Genomic DNA, 21,838 nt, shown 5'->3' on the forward strand with positions numbered 1-21,838 from the left:
TAATGGCTCTGAAATTATTGCTCTCCGACGTTTGAGGCGATATGTAACGTGCGGCACAATAGGCGCAATCGTCGTTTTCGCGCATAGGCGCACCTGACGCATATATGCGTGTGTATGTGGGGGGCGGGGATTTAAATGTTTTTTTTCTTTTTTAATTTTTTTATGATTCTTTCATTTTTGTATTACTGTTTTTTGTTTTTTTACAAACAACTTTATTGCTATCACATGGGGGGATAAGAAGCCCCCTATGTGATAGCCAATTTACATGACAGGTCCTCTTTATGGAGACATCAGGGTTCTCCAAGACCCCTAATGTCACCTAGGGACCCCCAGAGAAGCTGATGAAGCAGAGATCTGCTTCATCAGCTTCTGTAGCTGGAGAGTGACACTGAATGCAGGAAGTGATGTAATATACATCACTTCCTGCATTTGGGGACTGAGAGGAGATCAAAGGGAGATCGTGTACTGAACTCCCTTTGATCTCCTGTCACAGAGCCGTGCCGGTCCCGGCCGCATCGGGCACAGCGGATCTTGGGACCAGCAGTGACAGCTGCTAATAGAAGCGATCGAGCGTCTCTTAGAGACGCTCGATCGCTGGAATATAAAGCTCCCGGCCGTGTAATTACAGCGGCCGGCCGGGAAGCTGCTCGTCAGGCTTCACCGTTCCTCTCATCACAGACGAGTGGATTTTTCAAGCCCTGCACATGAACCTCGGTCCAGCCTGGCTGCTAGACTGGTCCCTGCAGTCTCTTTCCCCTCTGCTCTGGTGGTGGAATGTTCCTTGGCATCTTGATGTCTAATGCAGTGCAATTCGTGAGTGGACGGTGAGAGAGAGGCTGCAGGGACCGGTCTAGCAGCCAGGCGGGACCTAGGTGTGGGTGAGTATATATTTGTTGTTTTAGACCCTAGACAAAAATGAGCACTTAACCCTTGCAGTGTGGGGGTAGCCTCACTGGAAGGGTTATACAGGGTGAAGCACAGGAGTCGGGCATTTTTAGAACAGGTAGTACACAGTAAGTGGTGATGGGAGGGGGACGAGCTAGGTGTGTCCCCCCCCCCACTGGAACGCCAATTCAGTCACAATGAAGCAGTGGACATTACAACATTGTTTGCTTACGACAGCTTTGTTCTTTGAGTCTATCACAGCAACGCAGCGGCTATTTCGGCGAGAATTCAATGTTGAAATCAATGTTGGTTGACATGGAGCCATTCACAGTCGCAACACGGTCCTCAGGTTTGTTGAACATTTTAGAACAACCAGAAACCTTATAATCAAGAAACCACCAGGCCCTGCCCGCACTGCAAGGATGCTGGAAAACATTGCAAGGGTAAGAGGCACTGGGAGTCGTGAATCAGTGAGAACCATTTTACAGAGAGATTTAAGGTTCCATCCATACAAAATGCAGGTTGTTCAACAGCTCAATGTGAGAGATTATGAGCAACAAAAAGACTTTGCGGTGCGAATGCACGTCATCTTGGTTCTCACTGAATCACAACTCAACCCTAACTCATTTGCATGTCTTCGGGCAGACTGTCCCGGGCACCGGGCAATGGCAATGTTTTCCAGCGTCTTTGCAGTGCGGGTAGGGTCTGGTGGTTTCTTGAACATTTCAGAACAACCAGAAACATTATGAACAACAAACCTGAGGACCGTGTTGCAACTGGGAACGGCTCCATGTCGACCATTATTGAACATTGATTTCAACATTGAATTCTCAATGAAATAGCCGCTGCGTTGCTGTGATAATCCTACTCTGAGTTCTTATTAAAACTTTAAGTGTCATGGGTATGGAATGCAATATATTGACTATAAATATTGTTTACAGGACAATTATTAACTGAACGTATCTGTAAAAAATAAGTCAAGGCAACTGGACTTGTTGTATTTTTCTTGAAGACGTTTCACTGGTTATCCAACCAACTTTCTCAATTCAGAATGACTTGTACAAAAATTCTCTGGGAATAAATATGTCGCTCCGATCCACCTAATCTGTTAGTGGCAACCAGGTGTTGATTGCATTTGCATAATTGGAGCTAGGAGGTGTTATTAGCCTGCCCAGAGGGAGGTGTTAAAACAGCATTGTATGTTGCAGACAATAGATGTCTCGCCCCCCCCCCCGCCCACACATCTATTGTTTGCCACATACAATGTTGTTTTAACACCAGGTTAATGAGAACCTTCACAGACATTAACTGAACGGTTAAGATGATCACTATGGTTGCATAAGAGTTGTGTTTGTATACAGACTACATGGGACCACTTTTGTTTGGTCGATTCATGTATGGACACTTCCCATAGGTGCCAGATTCAGCTGTACCTCCCCTCTCCCCCATCTGGGGGAGGGGCAAATCAAATGGACTGGGATGTAATGGGATGTAAACAATTATCCATTTAAATTGGTTTCCAATAAAATCCATCAAAAAGACTGATCTGGATCTGTCCGTGTAAAAGGGGCCTAACTCTGTGGACAGTTGGATGTAAATGGACAAGTGTTAATTTACATCCAATAGCCTCCAAGTCTGTTTTAGTTCTGAAAAGGTTTGCATACTTCACAATTTTTTTTGGACGTAAATCTTAGATGGATCAGTTTAGTTTAGCTTTCAGAAAAAAAACTAAATGGACATGGATGTCACAAAAGTAGCATCCATTCCGTACTGCTCCTGGTCAGCAGGGAATCTGTGCACAGTTCCCCTGCTGATTGGAGCAGATGGGTGTCCACCTGAAAGGGTCCTTACGGTGGCCATACATTGTGCACATTTCGGATGGTCATTGAGGAACCATTGCAAGCAGCCAGTTGGAAAATCTTCATACGGACAGCCGACAGCAGGATTCCTTGATCAACGCGCACGTAGCATTGATGGAAGAATCTGCTCTATTTTTTATTTCGTTTTTTTTTCGTTTAGCCTGCGGGTTGAATACAAAATAAATAAAATAGAGCAGTTTATGGCCAGCCTTAGGCCTTGTTCACACCAAATGCAGAGCAGATCCGGTCAGGTTTCTGCACACGCATGCTAGTCTTTTAGATGCGTTTTATAACGCGTTTTTGATGCGTTCCAGGCTCTTCTGGGTTAAAAAAATAATAATTTAAGTTTAAAATGGGCTTTCAGTGTGTTCCAGGCATTGGCATGCGTTTTTTGATGCGTTCCAGAGCAGATCCAGAGCAGGTAAAATAGGGCCTGCTGCAGTTTTTTCACCTGCTCTGGATCTGCTCTGCAACTGCATGCTGCAATGTGAACTGGAGCAAAAAATACCATTGGAATACATTGGGCGCAGTTTTGATCCGGTCTGCACCTGCTCTGCTCTGGATCTGCTCCGCGCTTGGTGTGAACAAGCCCTTAGACTTCCATGCCAAATGCACACTAGCATGCAGAGTGTATGGTCAGCATAAGACTTTGCTTGGAGAATATTCATCCTCTAGAATGGAATTGATGTGCACAAACCTGCAGGAGAGAAATGGATAGTGTAAGGGCTAGTTCACACCAAGGGCGTTCCAGGAGCAGAGCAGTTACAGACCGGATCAAAACTGCGTCCAATGTATTCCAATGGTATTTTGGGCTCTAGTTCACACCACAGCGTTCAGTTCCAGAGCATGTAAAAAAAACTGCAGCAAGCCCTATTTTACCTGCTCTGGAACGCATGCAAACGCATCAAAAACGCATGCAAAGGCCCTGGAACGCACTGAAAGATCTTTTTTTTTAAATTCAGATAGTTTTTATTTGTTTGGAAAGCCCATTTTAAACTAAAAAATAAACGCAGTACAACACACTGCACTGCGTGTGCAGAAACTCATGCAGATCTGGTCTGCATTTGGTGTGAACAAGCCCTAATGTAGTGCATGCATGTTGAGAGACTGTACCAAATCTTATGGAATATGACTTTGATACTACTTTGGCAGCTGTGTTCCTTTCACTCATTGATCCTAATTTACTCTCATAGGCTTTGCTTTAGAAAAATACAGATGTTGTTTGCAGCAAACAGATGAGTGTTAAGAAGTGAAATAATGCTGAGCTTGTGCACGGCACTGTCGCTTGATCATTTGATTTAGCTGGCTGTGAACTTCTCCATTAATTACGTGTTTAATGGAAAGTTTGAATTGTGTAGCTGACACACTATTAGCACTGATTGTGTGTACTTTAGTTACTAAAGCATAGCGTAGCCACAGTTATTCTGCAGATCCTGAGAGTCATTTATAAACCATGGAACTGTTGGGTTTTTCCTGTGCAGATTGCTCCCTAGAGGCCAAATCTTTTTTGGCTTTTTGTTGCAGTGGCATTTTGGATCTTTTCCATTTAACTGAGAACTTCTAGAAATGAAAACCAAGTAGTTAGTACTCGTTTTGCCCTCATTTCAAGAACTTTTTGTGTGTGCTGTCATATTGCTTGGATTAGAGGTACACGTTAGAGTAAAACGCCACTTTTTCTTTTAGCTTCGACTAGAGGGACCATTGTTAAAGTGGCGCTAAGCCCTAACTGCATAACAATCCCTTTTTTAAAGCTGTTTTTCTGCTTTTTTTTTTTTTATTAAAGCATGTGCCCCAATTTTATTGTTCGCATACTTTTTTTAAGTGGCCCTCATCTCTTTTTGCCATTACCTCAATTAGGAATGCTGCCTGCTACCTGTGACGGCAGCATTTCCTGTTAGGTAGTCTTGTTACACCTGCCAGCTAGCTGTTCACTGGTTGACCGACGGGTCTCCTCAATGCCCCTTTGGTAGTTCTGCAGATTGTGTCTTTGTTACATAGCCCAACAAACTTTCCTGTGTAACTGGAGTAGCGGGGGCCTTTCGAGCTGGGTATACCCAAGCGGTCATGTCGATCGGACCTGGATGAAGATTTTCCAGCTTTGAATGCATGGCAAGTTTAAAGATACAATGAGGCTTTCTTGAAAGAGGAAAGCACTTGGCCGTGGATGGGCTTTAAACCACTGTGTATTATAAACAACTGCCATGTTGCAACACACATGCATGGCATAAACGGGGCACATAGAAAACAATTGTTATCTACATGTCCTGTTCACGCTTTTCATGTGTGGTGGGGTACAGAAAATAATCAGCTCACTGGACTTGGTGTGAGCAAGCCACGGATGAGGAGTCTGATATAGTCTTAAGCTGACCATTCAGTATGTGAATTTTAGCTGGTTCTTGATGAACTGGCTGAAATTCGCTCAATGGGTGCTGCTGTCGGCACCCTTTCTGCCGGCATCCCTCAATCAGCTGATCGAAGGAGCCGGTTGGAAGATCTTCGAATGAACAGAATGGTAGCCAATCAGCTGCGGACTCTGTTCTGGTATTCTGGCAGCTTCTGCCGGCCGCCAGAAGGACAGCGGAAGATTCCTCGGTCAACGCTCAGCGTAGATGGAGGAATCTTATATTTTCTTTGTTCAGCCTGCAGCTTGAACAAAGAAAATATTACAGTGTAAGCCAGCTTTAGGGGTATCTGTGTAATCTGAATTTGTTGTAATGGTCACTAGATGGCAGGCAGGAAATAGTTTTTAAAAAGTGTGCCACACAGAATACTGCAGCTTTCTAAAATTCCGAAGACAAGCGAGATAAGTCAATGAGATATAAGAGATAGTGTTTTTCTTATAAACCTGGAGATGGAACTGAACCTCTCTGATAATTACATGTCATCTGTGAGATTCTCAAAGAATCCAATGTAACTCCAGCTTTTCAATATTCTAACAATATTTCTTATACTTATTATTTTATAGAGATTAGATTATTTTTGTGTTTGGCTATTCAAGTCCCTGCAGCAGACTTGTCATGAGTGTAAATGTGGCACGGCTTTACAATGGCCCCATAAGCCCCTTGCCTTTAGACTAGAAACCATTTTTTTTTTGTGTAAAATTTGAATTCCTACTATAATCTACACTTTTGCAGAGGCCCCCTTGCCTTCCCTAACATTTACAGTAAATAAAGATACACCCCTCAGATCAGAAGATTCTGTGGTGACAACCACCATATTGCCAGTGGATCTGCTGAAGTACTAGTGCTCAGCAGCAGTTTACTCTTCTACAGGATGGCCGTCAATCAGTCCAGTAGTTGATGTTCTAGCAACCCACAGATGTTTATACACTTGCCTTGTGTTTGCCATAGCATTGTGCCCAGCTGGCTTGGGGAAAGCATAGTAAACACGGTGCAGTGTGGGTCAAAATGTGATTTTCTTTATATGTAGGGGCAAAAATAAATTATATATATATGCTTCTCCATAGATATAGAACAGTGAGAGATTGGTGTCACTCTAGAACAGAAAGTGCGTTACTGGGAAATAAAACTAATGCAGCCATGACAAGGAGTGGTAAGGTGTAAAAATATTTTTGTTCTGGTGATTAGGTACACTTGAACTTCATCCTCATTATAATAACTTACTCCAGCAAAAACATTGTATTTTTAGATGGAGTGAGGGGATAGATGTTTTGTCAGATTTTTATGTTCAGTTTGATTTCCCATTGGAATAATTGCTCCTCATTTCCTGGCTATGGGCTGTGGCGCAAATAGGGGAAATTTGCATAACCAAACAATGGTAAAAACAGGAGCAGTGAGACAATTTGAGACAAACTTGACAAATTTATGATAATTACCTTTTATGGCTACAATCTCCACATCAACTAGTAAACTGAACATGAGATTGTTGTCCATCACAGGAGCGAGTTTGGAGCGGTGGCTACTTTACAACACACACAGGGACCATGGGGAACAAAAGTAGCCCCCCTCCAGAAGGAAGGACACTGTCAGAACCAATTCAGAGATGATTTGAGGATCTTCAGCCGAGTGATACACAAATAAGATACATTTTTGTTAATAGTTCAGGTATATGAATGTATTTTTAATATTTAACTCCTGAGTTTAGTCTCGCTAAATGGTAACAGATAAACATCCTTCTGTATGTGCTTGTAGATTTTCACTCTAGCCCAACCCTCTCTAGTGTTTACATGTTTAGTTTCTTGCAGGTTGATGGATGGGCATCTCAACCAGAAAAGTTAATTCCCTGGGCATTTGGTGGCATAAATACCATGCAGAGCTTGACGTTTTCTCTCATACTCCAGCAATTAATTGGAATTGCTGGTACATGTGTAAATTATATCTTTAGAATTGCTCATATAGTGCAATGGAGTAGATGTCTTCAAAGCTCCATATAGGTTCCTTGTGTGTAATTCATCTTGAATCTCCTCAACATTTCATTTGCTTTAAAACATATACATGACAAAGTAATAGTTTGCCACTTTGAATTGTTTGAAAATAATATGGTAAAAGCTAAATTTTCTTGGAATATACAGTACATGTAAAGATTATTTAATTGGATAAAACCGCTTTACTTTAGAATTGTTCTCTTGGGTTCCTTTAGCGAGAATGTCTCAGGCACAATTAGGTTAACAATGATTCTTAAAAATAAATACATTTAAGCTTCAAATGATCAAAGTAATGTTGCTGGATTAGCAAATATGTGGTTATTCCTTCATGTTGGTGAGAAAAGAATAATTAGAGGGTCTCTTGTGCATGGTACGACTATACTCTGAAATGTATAATGTGAAACCTCGCGCCACTACTCCAATCAAGTAAAGCAGCAGCTGAAATCTGTGTGATCAGATATAATATAAAATTGATAATAAAAGCTGCGCTAAGTGAATTCATCTGCAAAGTATAAGATACAATTGATACTAGCCGTGAAACCATGTGAAAAGGATAACAATAAACAAAACGCATGTGTGTATCATATACCTCAGTGCAAATAATATATTGCTACAAAAATGTCCATAATCCTGAATCTTCAACTGTCCATTATGAAATAGAGGAACAGCGCATACAGACCCTGGTGGGTGCATTCCAGAAGATTTTTTGGTGATGGTCCCAGGAGACTGAGATTACCTTTCCTCCACTTCTATATCTATTTCATAACGGACTGTTGAAGATTCATGTTTATGGAAAATTTTGTAGCAATATATTATTTGCACTGAGGCGTATGGTACACACATGCGTTTTGTTTATTGTTATGCTTTTCACATTGTATCATAGTTACATAGTATTGAGGTTGAATAAAGACACAGGTCCATCAAGTTCAACCTATCGCATGTATGTATTTGATTGTGTATGTGTGTATACGAGTCCCTGTGTGATCTTGTTTTTAAGAGTACCACACAGTTTCACGGCTAGTATCAATTGTATCTGATACTTTGCAGATTAATTCACTTACCACGCCTATTATTAATTTTATACTGTGAAATGTATTTTTGTACTGTTTTTTTCTTGAGCTGAATCATGCTAAATATTTGCGTTACTCTTATTTGTGCAGAGTCGGAAAAATCAGCAAGACGCAGGTGGAGAGGGTGAAATGAAGAAGTTTGATGGTACTGGATATGACAAGGATCTGGTTGACGCTTTAGAAAGGGACATTATTTCCAGGAATCCCAACATTCACTGGTATGTGCATAGTCCGTGGTACTTTCCTGAAGAGTTCCTAAGCCTTCCAGATGAAAAGAGCAGTATGGGGCTGTCACCACTGTGCTTCACCATGGGAATAGTGTTCTCAGATTGCTGAACTGTATTGGCATGCTATACCCAAAGCATTTAGGAAGAAGGCCAACAAGTTACATTTTGCTCTGCCAGACCAAAGAGTTTTTTTCCCCATCTTTGTCGCATATTTCAAATGTCTTTCAGCAAACACTCAACAGGATTTGTTATTGTTTTATTTTAGCAACATCTTTCTTTTCAACACCTTTGCGGAGTGTTCAGAACATAGTTGTCCCATGAACCATTTCTCCTCGTCTCCGCTGTAGATCTCTGTAGGTCCTTCTGTGAGTGGTCACTGTCCTCTAGGTTGCTTCTCTTAATAATACTTTCCTTACCGAGTCACTGAAGTATGAAAGAATGCCTTCTCTAGGTAGCGTAAGGGCCAATGTCAGCAAGCTTTTGTTCACTTCAGGCGGGTTCTGCATTCCCATACAAGTCTTTTGATATTAAAGAGGACCTTTACCCATATATATTTTTAAAATAACAACAAACACACATTTTAGAAATGTTTATTAATGACAATCTGCCAACAAATACTTTTAGATAATTGCCGGCTCTGTATTCTTTGCAGACCTTATTTCTCTATTCTTCCCAAGTCTTCTGACAGTGGCCATGTTAACTAAGGGCAGATTACTAACTCTCCTTTTACTTCCTGGATTTCTGGCACATGTCACTAGGACATGTCACCATGCACATCATCTCAGGGGAGGAAAAATTCTTTCCCTGAGATCTCGAGAGATTACAGATGAGATTTGCCAGCAATGCACTGCTGATGTAATTATCCCAGGATGCAATGGTTTGGCACATTACATCATGTGATCCAGAACTGGACCCGGAAGTAGATAAACTCTAGTTGTAAGTAAATGAAAAACAAGTTTGTTTAATGAATGTTAGATGATTTTAAATCAGCATACTGATGTGATTTTTTAGTGAAAGGGGGTAAAGGACCGCTTTAACAGTTGTGCCGGTTTCTTTCTATTCTTTAATAATGGATTTAAATGAGGGCTCTTTTCCCAAAACTCACAAATGGATGATCAACAGACAACCCAAAGAAATCTACGCATATGAATGGCTAGCATTTTGGCAGTATTGGAAAAAAAAAAGGTGAAAATAGTGTATATATATTTTGTAATAGCATTTGTTTATGATGCGCAGTGCTTTAGCAAACAGTATCTTACTGAGTCAGTTATGGGAGACAACGTTCTCTAGATAGAGTAACAGTTGTGCCAAATTTGTTCTATTCTTTGATAATGGATTTAAGTTGTGGCTACTCCTGTTACCCAAAGCTCACAAATGGATGATAGACAGCACATGAAAGTCTGTTTGGCTGGCTAGCATATGGGCAGTACTCGCTCCAGCCAGCTTGAGAAAAGCATTGTAAATTAATTAAATGCACTGCTTGCTACCACCATAGAAGCTAACTGTATTCAGTTAGTGTTGGGAGGAAAAGTGAGCACAAATGTAGCTTATCATTTTTGGTTTGGGGGATTTTCAGAGTCAGGGATATTTTTTTATAACACCTCTTAAATGATGCTTCTCCAGAACATTATGTTGAACTTGTTTAGAAAGCTCTGGCAATGTCCACTTTACATCATGTATGTAGGATATGACCTTTCAGTTGTCAAAGGTTTGAATGCCCTTTTCTATTTGTGGCTAAATTGTTATTTGCCATACGAGTGCCTTGACATTGATGTCAGCCTGGAATTCCGAATCCCTGCACTCCTCCCCCAGTGTATGTAACAGAAAAATCTTCTTTTAAAGGAGGATTAAACAAATCCCAGAAGCCAGGTAGCCAATGATCCATAAAAATAACTGTCTAGACCGGGTGACACCCCGCGTGTCGTCATCGTGCGTGGCAATCTGATTGACGCCTGCCGGCGGCCATCTTGGTGCTGGGCGACCGGCAGAGAGAGGAGGGGATGTTCACCCGGCGGGATGAGGTATGCCGCTGGGTCCCCTCCACTCTCCTGACACTGTCGGGCTCTCGTGAGCCGAGTGCCCGACTTTTGGTGTCACCTGGGTGCGGGCTGCACCCCCCTTGTGACGCCACTGGCTAGCACTTAACTTTTGGGATTTTCTCTAGTTGTCAATGAAGCTGGCTCCTACAAAAAAGAATCCTACTGGCTCCTGAGTTCCATATGAATTTGTTCACCCCTGTTTTAAAGTAATGAACGCTTTGGTTCGCGAACAGGAAGTTCAGCAAAATGTTGCTTCTGTTTGCGAACTCCAAATCGGGTGACGAACATGACCGCGGCCATCTTCCTTGCTCTGACATGTGGTCGTGGCTTCCTCTAGTCGAGATTGCGGTCGCAGACAGACCTGTGCACACTTGCTGTGATGCTTTTTTGTGTGCTTTTTAGCACATACAGTATTATTCAATCCAGCATGGCTACAAAGAAAGTGCAGAGCAAGCATGGTGGTAAAAAGAAAGTGCAGAGTGGTAATGAATTTTCATATGGTTCAGAACAGATTAACCTCATTTATATTGAACCCTATGGGAAAATTTGAATCTGTTCGCAACCAAAATCGGATCGCGACCACATTTGTAGGGGTCGGAACGGATTAACCTTGTTTACATTGAACCTTATGGGGAAATTTAATTTCATTCGCGACCAATTCGGTTCACGACTTTAAGTGAATTAAGTTCATGAACCGAGGTACCACTGTACAGAATACTATTTGGTGTTTTCTTTCCAATATCTACTGAAAACCAAAATGTCAGTTTTGGATAGACACTTAACAATATTTGAATTGAGGCAGCATTTGTGTGCTACCTTGACTGCTAAAAAGGAGTAGGATAGTCCTATCTCAGGCTGGTAAACAAGTACAAATATTGCTTTAAAGTTACCAACATTTGTTACGCTCAGTAGGTTTGTCTGGCCTTGCAGCTCCCGCTCTCTGGCAATGGTTTTCTTACCTTAATATCCTGGCTGATCCAAGCTTACCTTCTCCCTGTGGGTGTTATGTTGGTATAAGAAAAGTATGCTTCCTGCTTTTTAATATTTTTCCTAACTACAACGAAGGGGATAAATCTAGTAAGACCATATGTAAAGCAACAAGAGGCAGCGGTGCAGTTAAATCCCCGCTCTACAAATGTACTTTTAGAAATTGTTACTGGCTTAAGTGATTTACGCCTAAGTAAAACACGGCTATATTTAAGTCTGTAAATCCTGCACCTACCTGGGAATTTATTCTGCAGTAACTTGAAATGTAATATGTATTTACAATAAAGCTGCATATTTGGGCCGGCTGTTGTATTCGCAATGAGATGATTATTTTTTCATAGGCGAATATCTTGGTATTATAAATAAAAAGCTCCCGCAAGTGACTGGTAAATACTGCTTCAAAGTCCCGTGTCTGGAGCTCATTTTAATAAATGCCATGGGCTACTATGTAGTGTGCAAAATCTAAATCCAAGCTTAATGGGAAAATATATTCCATTTATAAACAGGGTTTATTTTAATTCTCTGTGCATGCTCAACGAAACAAGGAAACTCACTGGGGTGAAATCTGGAAAGCAGAGAACACTTGTATCTGCAAAATCAGCGCTTCTGTGTGCCTTCCCGTGAGTGGATTCCACTATTATTACCCATCCTCAAGTGTCCCTGGCCTTGTGTGTATTATGGTTTTTGCTACTCATTAATTTATAAGCTGAGATGAGAGTTGTTTACATACACTTTAATTTATTTTTATGTGGGCCATATTAATATTTTTGGATGTTATCAATATTTGTATATAGCATGTATGAAATTATTAGCCCAATTTATTTGCCACAGTGGTTCTTATCAGATGTTCTTAATACATTTTCACACACTTGCCTATTAAAGTAGATGTAAACCCAACTGCTAAAATCCTATCATTTTGAACACGTTAAAGGGCTTTTAAAGTCATTTTCAGCCATTTTAAATATGTTGCTTCCATTAAAGAACCCCTGATGATCCGACACTAAATTCTTATTCTTTTTTCCAATAATGATTCCGGAACAAACAAATATGCATTGCCCAGCAAAGTATTTCTTAAGATTTTAGACTTTATAGATCTTTCTTTTGTCTGCCTCATTCAATAGGGAAGATATTGCTGATCTCGAGGAAGCAAAGAAACTATTAAGAGAAGCTGTAGTCCTTCCCATGTGGATGCCTGACTTCTTCAAGGGTATCAGAAGACCCTGGCGGGTTAGTATAAAACTAATAGCATGGCTATGTTGTTTCTATTGTATAAGTATAGAGACGGTTACATATACTGAATAAACTATTCCATACCCAATATTTTAAAATTCAATGAAAAGCCAAAAATGTCTTGGCCAGTTAATTCTGAAACAATGGTATCAAGATAGTTTAGTTGAAGGGGTCTCTATTACATTTTTCTGCTGAGCTTGGCCCTGTTCCTCCTCTCCTCCTGCCACCCATCACAATAAAAAAAACACAGGGAAGCTTAGAAGGTAGCCCAAGGTTTTTGCAGTAAAGGTTAGGATGTGCATATACAATATGTCGGGTGCCTGTATCTTTGCATCTTCTTATTGCATCTTCTTATTGCTTTAACATGTGGTTTCCACTGAAGGTAACTGCTTGTGCATTTTTTTTAAACTGTGACTTGACATAGGAGGTGACATCATCAGTCTTGAAATAAGCTCTGACACCTTTTGTCATGGAGCTTACACAGGGTATTTTGTGCTAAGAGCGATGGTGAATTTAGGTGTTGGATTATGAAGAGGTCCTGTCACTTTGTTCTAAATGGGATGAACATGGATCTTAATATGGGTAGTGTTAGCTGTAGCTTTAAATAACATTGTGGAAGCCTTTCAGCTGAGTGGGACACAGCACCCCCAGAGAGCTGCCCCAAACCTTGTGGCTCTATGTGTGCTGCCAGCAACCCCCCCAACCCTGATAAAGCATATAAATGCTTTATTAGGGGACAACCTTTAATAAAGCATATACTGTATACATAATGGATCGAAGTGACCATTGAAAAAATTGTATTTTTCCCCAAAGGCAATTATTTTACCAGAATTATGTAATTAGAGAAGGAAAGCCCAGTCACGTGGCTTGTCAGTCATGTGATCAACCTTTTTTCCCAATCACAGTGTTCTCTGCAGTGGTAAGTGGATGCCCAGGCTCCCCACCATGGCCTTTTTTATGAATGCCTTCTAAAATGCAGGAAATGAAGTAAACTGCAGTTTCAGTGATTACAGAGTATCCACTCTCCTTTTATAGATGTCACCTATAATCTTTAAAATGTGTAGATTTTTTTTGTCCATATTGCAATATATTTATGAAATAGTGCAGGTCTTTTTTATCCTAACTTTTGCCTATAATTTGCATGAAAAAAAGACCTGTTGTATTAACCTCTCTTCCCTTTCAGGGCGTTCTAATGGTTGGGCCGCCTGGAACCGGCAAAACAATGCTGGCTAAAGCTGTAGCCACAGAATGTGGAACGACATTTTTCAATGTTTCTTCTTCAACTTTAACTTCCAAGTACAGAGGGGAGTCTGAAAAGCTGGTCCGCTTATTATTTGAAATGGTACATTTTTCTTTGTAATTCACTGCATGATTCAGTGGCACCTGTCTGTAATGTTGAAAGCAGCACTAAAAGACATCTAAGGGAAAAAAAAAAAAAAGACATCTAAGGACATGGAAAATTTATATGTAATTGAGAATACAATTAAAGTACAATATGACGGTATTTGAAAGAAGTTGCCACCTTCTGAGATGCTGATTTTAATATGGCAAAGTGCAACATGAAGTAAGCCACAGCAAGCAGACAGAAACATTCTGACTACTTGTATGATAAACATCAATGCGGCTGGTTCGTATGGGCTGCTCATTTTTTTAAACTCTGATAGGAGTCTAAAGTGGGCCATGGACACACCAGAGTGCACAGTCAGCTGTCACATAAATGAGTGCCGGGGCTTGCCCATGCGGACATGCTAATATGAGGAAAGCGAAGAGCAGCCAAAGCCAGTGACTGCTTACCGCAGGGGAAATAATAGGAAATTAAATTATAGCTTAAAGCATTTTTTTATGTTTTGCATAGAGCAGGGAAGTGCTTAAACCCCCATCAGATTTTCACTAACTGTCTGTGTCCCTGCTGGGTAGATGCATCCTCTCTGTTTGTCATGGTGACCATTTCTCACTGCCAAAGAAAGTGAGCAAAGATCCAGAATTTTGGGTTACTGACATTCAGGAACAGAGGGGAAATCTTTCAATAGGGACATTTGTTCCAGTGATAGATGTCTAAGGGCTCATTGACACGAAAAACGGCCGGCACGTACAGCTCCGTGCTGCGTGCACGGCTGTATCGGGAAGTATGCAGTGATTAGTACACAGCCCCTGTCCTTCTCTAAGGCACTACGCGGCCGTATGTCACCCTACGCTTACCCCAAGTGCAGGTCCGTACAGGTGCGGGTGTCCCGGCTCGGACGCAGACAGGATCCATCCTGTCAGCGTACGAGTACTGACACCTGCACAGACGTGCAGGGTGGGTGAGCGTAGGGCGGTGTACGGCCACGTAGTCCCATAGAGAAGGACAGGGGCTGCGTACTAATCACATGCAGCATCAGTCCTTCCCCGGAGCTGCCTGATACGGCCATGCACGCTGCACGGAGCTGTACGTGCCGGCCGTTTCTCGTGTGAATGAGGCCTAAAAGAGAAGTCCCTTACGTTGTAGAGATTTACTCTCATTTCCTGATGTATCTCTAAGATAGAAGTGAAGTAAAATCTCCTCAACGGAACACTTAATGCAGTAAAAAATATTTTAAGGTTTTACTCTTCTTTAGCTTTTAGCCAGCCATCACACATCCCAGGAGGTAGTGTTTTAGTCACATGTATGCCGCGAGATCCTGCGAATGTGCCGACATACCACAGATCCCAAATACCCAACAGAGATATGTGACATGTCTGCACACTTGCGTGAATTCCAAGGAGTCTCAAGGAGGAGTTTCAAGAAGGCAGAGTGGGAGCAAAGTGTAGCAAGGAGAAGATTGGTTGCAAGGAAGACAATGCTGGATTCCATGAACTAGTAAGTATTTTTTTTATCATACAGGGACAATTATTAGATAGAGCGAATTTAGTTTTAGTTCCTCTTTAAGCGTGAAAATATCTCTACCTATCTGCCTATGCGTGTTTTTCATCATTCCTTCTTACATATACGAGGCCAAATCACTCTGTAAAATCCTGTGGTCACCTGTATTGTGGTGGTCGGTGAACACCAAAATATGAGCTTGCATTTTTGTTTGTTAGGGATTTCAAAATACATTCGATTAAGGAAACCTGTAGTGAGAGGAGATGGAGGATGCCATTGCTAACCTTTCCCTCTGAAAATTGTAATTATCTGGCAGTCATGCTGTTCACATGGCTTTAGGCAATTCTGAACCATTGACTTGGAGCAAATATGAAGATAAGGAGTTCCGACTTTCACATTTTCTCACATTTTCACACTTTTTCCAAGTCCGTATTCAAGCCAGAGACAACAAGGCAATTTGTATGAGGTGATACATGACTGCCTCCATATTTTTCTCAATATGGGATTCTTTAAAATGTCTCTTTAGTTTAGTTATGCATATCCTTAATTATTCAGGGGGAAAAAAAATATTCATTCCCTGTTTCACACTAACTGCAACAAGTTAGGTTTTCACAGCACAGAACTATTGGCGAGAGCATGACCATACCCCTGAACACAAATCCAGGTCCATGAAGACATATAGTAGTTTGATGTGAAGGAACTGGGGTGGCCCGCACAGAGCCTTGAGCTCAACACTATTGAATAGCTTTGGGGTAAATTGGAACGCCGGTCTTATTGTCCAGCATCAGTACCTGACCTCACAAATGCCCATTTGGCTGTATTCCTATAGGCAAACTCCAAATTCTTATGAAAGGCTTTTCCCGGGCAGTAGAGCCTATCCTAGCCACAAGAAGCGGGGTAGGGGACTCCCTATTAATGCTTGTGGTTTTGGAATAGGATGTTCAACAAACTTATACAGGTGTAATGGTCAGGTGTAAAAAAACTTTTGGTCATATATTATATCTACATATCACCTGCTATGAGCTAAAGGTGTTATATATGCACTGGATATATGCACTGCAATTTCCAGAGTTGGAATATTTTCTCAATAAATTATTATTATTATTCAGGATTTATATAGCGCCAACAGATTGCGCAGCGCTTTACAATATAAGGAAGACATTACAATCGCAATACAATTCATACAATTCAAAATACAAGGAGGGCCCTGCCGGTGAGAGCTTACAATCTAAAAGGGAGGGGGAAGTGATACATGAGGAGGTAGCTGTGTGGGGATGAATTGTTTGAGAACATGATGGTTGAGCAGTTAGGTTGAGGTGGGATAGGCTTCCCTGAAGAGATGAGTCTTTAGGGAACGCCTAAAGGCAGTCAAGGTGAAAGACAGACTGACAGGTTGGGGTAAAGAGTTCCAGAGGATGGGAGAGACTCTACAGAAGTCCTGGAAGCGAGCATGGGAGGAGTTGACAAAGGGAGCTAGAAAGCAGGAGGTCTTGGGAAAGAGGGGGTTACAATAGTCAAGACGAGATATAACAAGTGAGTGGATGAGTAATTTTGCGGTTTCTTTGGTGAGGAAGGGGAGTATTTTGGAGATGTTACGAAGGTGAAGGCGGCAGGATCTGGATACTGATTGGATGTGTGGAAGAAAGGTGAGGTCCGAGTCAAGGATGACACCTAGGACCTTGGCATGGGGGGAGAGTTGGATAGTTGTGTTAACAATCTCAAGGGAAAAGTTGGGGGAAGGTGCACGGGCGGGAGGAAATATCAAGAGCTCGGTTTTTGAAAGGTTTAGATTTAAGACGTGTTGTGACATCCAGAGTGATATGTCAGTTAGTAGATTAGTGACACGCAAGGACACTGAGGGAGTGGGTTGTGGAGTAGAAAGATATATTTGAGTGTAATCGGCATAGAGATGGCATTGGAAGCCATGTGAGGTTATTAATTGACCAAGGGAGGAGGTGTAGATAGAGAAGAGAAGGGGTCCAAAGACAGAGCCTTGGGGAACCCCTACAGGAAGAGGAGGGGAGGAGTTAGAGTTCTCGGTGACGCTAAAGGAACGCTTAGGTAGGAGGAGAACGACGAGAGAGCAGCCCAAGTGACTGGAGTTTTTTTTAAAGAGGAGCAGGTGGTCAGCAGTGCCAAAGCAGCAGAAAGGTCTAATAGCAAGAGTAGGGAATAGTGGCCATTGTTTTTAGCTGTATGTACTGTAAGTCATTAGTGAGTTTTAGGAGGGTGGTTTCAGTGGAGTGTAGGGGGCTAAAGCCAGATTGTAAGGGGTCGAGAATGTTTTATCAGCAAGGTGGCGACTCAGGCGGCTGTAGATAAGGTGTTCTAGGAGTTTGGAGGTGAATGGGAGTAAGGAGATTGGTCTGAGATTGCTTAGGTCGGTAGGGTCCATTAAGGGTTTTTTGGATATTGGGGTGACCAGGGCATGCTTCAGATGGGAGGGAAAGATGCCAGTAGAGAGTGAGAGATTGAAAATGTGAGTAAGAGAGTGTAGGATAGAGCAAGAGGGTGACCGAAGTAGTGCTGAGGGAACAGGGTCCAGGGGGATGAGGTGGGTGAGGTGGGTGTCAGGGAGAAGCTTGGTCACCTCCTCTGTGGTGACAGGGTCGAAAGAGGAAAGTAACAAGTGTGATGGAGGGTCTGGTACATGAATAGGGGAAGGTGACTGCACAGTGGCGATCTGATCCCGAATTGTATCTATTTTGTTTTTGAAATGAATGGCAATGTCCTGGGCAGTGATTGAGTTAGTGGGTGGTGGAGGACATAATAGAGAGTTAAAGGTAGAAAGGGGTTGACGAGGTTTGGATGAGAGTGAGTTAATGAAAGTGACAAAATAAGTCTGTTATATTATTATATTTTAGGAGGGCAGCTTTGTACAGGGTGAAGTCTTGCAGAATCCTAGTTTTTCACCAAAGTCGTTCAAGTGTGTGGCCATGTCTTTTTAGATGTCTGGTTTCATTTGTTTGCCACGGTTGTGGTCGTGGTCTAAGTCTGCGTGTAGTGAGGGGAGCCAAAGTGTCTAGAGAGGATGATAGTGAGCTGTTGTAGACAGAAATAGCCAGGTCAGGTCAGGACAAGGGTGAGATTGTGTCATAGAGGTAGTCAGTAGCAGAGTAGAGAAGGGAAGGGTCGAGGTGGCGAAGGTTTCTCCGGGTGACAGTGTGCCATGTAGGGGGATTCAGGGTTGGGGAGAAAACAAGATCTAGTATGTTACCATCAGAGTGAGTAGGAGTGTCTTACCATTGTGTTAGATCAAAAGAAAAGGTTAGGTTAAGAAATTGAGCAGAGGCTGGGGTGTTTAATGTTAGTAGCAATGTTAAAGACACCAAGAATGATAGTGGGTATTTCTGAGGAGAGAAAGTAGGGTAGCCAGGCAGAGAATCCATCCAGAAAGCGAGATACCGATCCAGGGGGGCGGTATATAACTGCAATCCTCAGTGAGATTGGAGAGAATAGGCGAATACAGTGGGTTTCAAAAGAGGAGAGGGATAGAGAGGGAGGTAAAGGCAGAACTTGAAAAGTGCATTGTGGGGATAGGAAGATTCCCACTCCACCTCCTTTTCGTCCATTGGGTCTGGGTGAGTGCGTCCAATCTAGGCCACCATGGGAGAGGGCAGCAGGAGAGGCAGAGTCGGATTCCTGAAGCCAGGTTTCAGTAACAGCTAGCATGTTAAAGGAATTTGATATAAGAAGATCGTGGACAGCAGTGAGTTTGTTACAGACAGAACGGGCATTCCAGAGGGCACAAGAGAAGGAAGGACCAGTTCTGGGAAGCAGGGGAATAGAAATCAGGGTTTGCAGCTGCTGCTAGGGGAAAGGCAGTGCTGGTTTGAAGGGTGAGTATTAGAAAGGAGAGGGCCAGGATTGAGATATCCCCTGAAGTCAGGAGAAGCAGAAGTGTGAGAGAGGTGAGATGAGAGGGAGTATATCAAAATAAATGTACTTTGTCTTGCTTATGGGTACCTTAGCCCTGTTTGAGCTTTGTAGTACAATGAGCGAAGATTTAGGACAGTATTCCTATATTAAAATGGAGGGCTATGTTGGAGAGTTAAATTGCCTTATTTCTTATATCTATATATATGATATACAGAAGACCTTTGGTGTCCTGGGTCTGCACACCTGATGTGGCCTTACAGGGGCATTACTGCTACCTGATGGATCTATTTTTGTTATGCAGAGTGGAACAGAAGTTTCTGGATGATGCGGCAGGTGGAGAGGGACACTGTCTTTTATTGTGGCAAGAAGATCCTGCCATTGAAGCCCAACTCCAGCCAATACATTCTTTTTATAGTTTTTATGTGAAGGGAGTTTAGAGCTTTTGTTGGCATTTTACTGTTGTCTTTTTTCACTATACGGGCAATTTGCTCTGAGGACAGAGTAAGTATGATGGCAACAGAGAGAGCACAAAAAGCTCAATTATTAAGTCAAGTGTGCAGGGGTTAGAACATCCGCTTTTGATAGCTCTCTGTGTTTTCCTGTCTTGGTGACACCCACACCCACTTATTTCTTGTCTCGGTGTCATCGGAACAGGTAGTAAGGGAATATCTCCTTAATAAGGACATGCACAGCAATAGAAGTTTGATAGATGTTCAGACTCCTACCCGCTCTATTAAATACAAAAAAAAAAAGTTTTGTCTGTAGTTGGTCTTATTCAAAGTACCAGGGGCTGACTCACCCAAGAATTCAAGAGCTCCTGTGTATGAGCGCTTCTGCAATGAATGTTTTTGTGACTCACACTTTGAAAATTCATACAAGGACCTTTTTGTAGCATTCTTTGATAATGCTAAAACTTCAATATCTTGTACTATAGGTGGACATAGAAGTCACTCTTTAGTAATGATAGATAATGGCAAGTAATGAAGCAAAGATGAGGGCTGTTTCCATTTTGTTAAACAAAAACTTCAGTCTAAACAAAAAAAGTTCTGTTTCTTAAAGGAGAACTATGAAGTGAGTGCTTTCCACTCACCTCATAGTTCTAGCCGACCTGTGACAATGAGACTGTCACAGGTCGGCTCAGTAGATCGGGAGGTGAGCGAACACATACCGGTGTTTGCTCACTCCTCGATCCTGTCACGGCTCTCTGCCGTGACAGGGGAGCGGATGGATTCCCCCCTCCCCGCTCCGCCAGCGCTGACTGGCGGAACGGACGGGGGAGGGGGCGGGTACAGCTGGCTCTGCCTCTAGATAGGCAGAGCCAGCTGTCACTCACGCAGCTGGGCGGATCTCGACATCGATGTCGGAAAACTCTCCGGCTGCGGCGTCTCAGTATACCGCGACCTGTAGCTCGCGGTATACTGAGCTAAGGGTGACGGGAGGACGCTAGTTTGTGTCCTCCCGTTACCCTAAGGAGAACTATGGGAAAAAGCCTTAACCCCATAGTTCTCCTTTAAGACCAAGCTTTGCTAACTAGTTTGCTGGGGTTGTCGTGGCCATGCACCTTGATTTATTTGCGGTCTGTCCCTTCCTGAATTTAAAGCTGAAATCTGGGCAGATACACAAGACGCACATTTAAACAACTATGCAATCATTAATATATCATTAAATGTATTTTGAAATGCAAACTGTGTGAATACCTGGATTTGACCTGGTATCAGCCTTTTGCAGTCCCTGTATAGCAGAGTGTGAGAGGAAGAAGCAGTAAAAGAGTTTTTTTTGTGGAAAAGAAGCTTGTCGATTGGAAGAGCAAACAGAGTAACAGAGAGATTAGCTCCTCACTGTGCTGCTTCTCCTTTCACTGTCCAGTCACAGGTTGGGGCTGGTCCTGAATGACCTAGCCTCAGGGGAAGTGAGTTGAATGATGCTGACCATCAGACTGAGGACATTTACAGGGTTATTGGCAAAAGAATGAAGAGTTTGGAGAACTCTGGAGAAGTGAACAATCTAGAACAAAATAGCGGATTTGGAAAAAGTCTGTAATTCAGCTCACATTCCAGTTCAGCTATTTTGTCCTAGATTGTTCACTTCTCCTGCCTTCTCCAAATTCTTTACCCTTTTGTGAATAACCCTGTTGGTGCCAGAAATAATGTACTCCTGATGGAAATCTCTGCATTAAAGGTAAATATTGCAGCAAAAGCCAGTTTTGTTATTTTATCTTTTAACTAGCCATTCAAATGTGCGTTGTTATTTTGGACTGGAGTTCGGTTTTAAAAGTATGCATTATATGCGCTTTTATGTTTGTTTGGGTTTTTTTTTGGGGGGGGGGGGTAAAGGGGGGAAAGGTTAAATTTTCTTTCAGTATTTCATTCTTCTTAGTGTTTACCTTGGCCTGGAATACGGTCACTATAGTCATAGTCACAGAGCAGAAAGTGAGGG

At 42.2% G+C, this 21,838-nt stretch overlaps 1 protein-coding gene across 1 annotated transcript in view; it reads left to right on the forward strand.

The window, feature by feature from the left end:
• The window catches only part of KATNAL1 (katanin catalytic subunit A1 like 1), an 86,673-nt gene that overhangs the window by 44,125 nt on the left and 20,710 nt on the right, over positions 1–21,838 (forward strand). Inside the window, exons 5-7 of the mRNA XM_018555475.1 lie at positions 8,289–8,416; positions 12,573–12,678; positions 13,865–14,023. Of these exons, the coding sequence (XP_018410977.1) occupies positions 8,289–8,416; positions 12,573–12,678; positions 13,865–14,023 (393 nt within the window). The remainder of the gene's footprint in view (positions 1–8,288; positions 8,417–12,572; positions 12,679–13,864; positions 14,024–21,838) is intronic.

The sequence above is a fragment of the Nanorana parkeri genome, unplaced genomic scaffold (genome assembly GCF_000935625.1).
Source record: "Nanorana parkeri isolate BGI_ZX_2015 unplaced genomic scaffold, ASM93562v1 scaffold198, whole genome shotgun sequence".
Lineage (NCBI taxonomy): Eukaryota > Metazoa > Chordata > Amphibia > Anura > Dicroglossidae > Nanorana > Nanorana parkeri.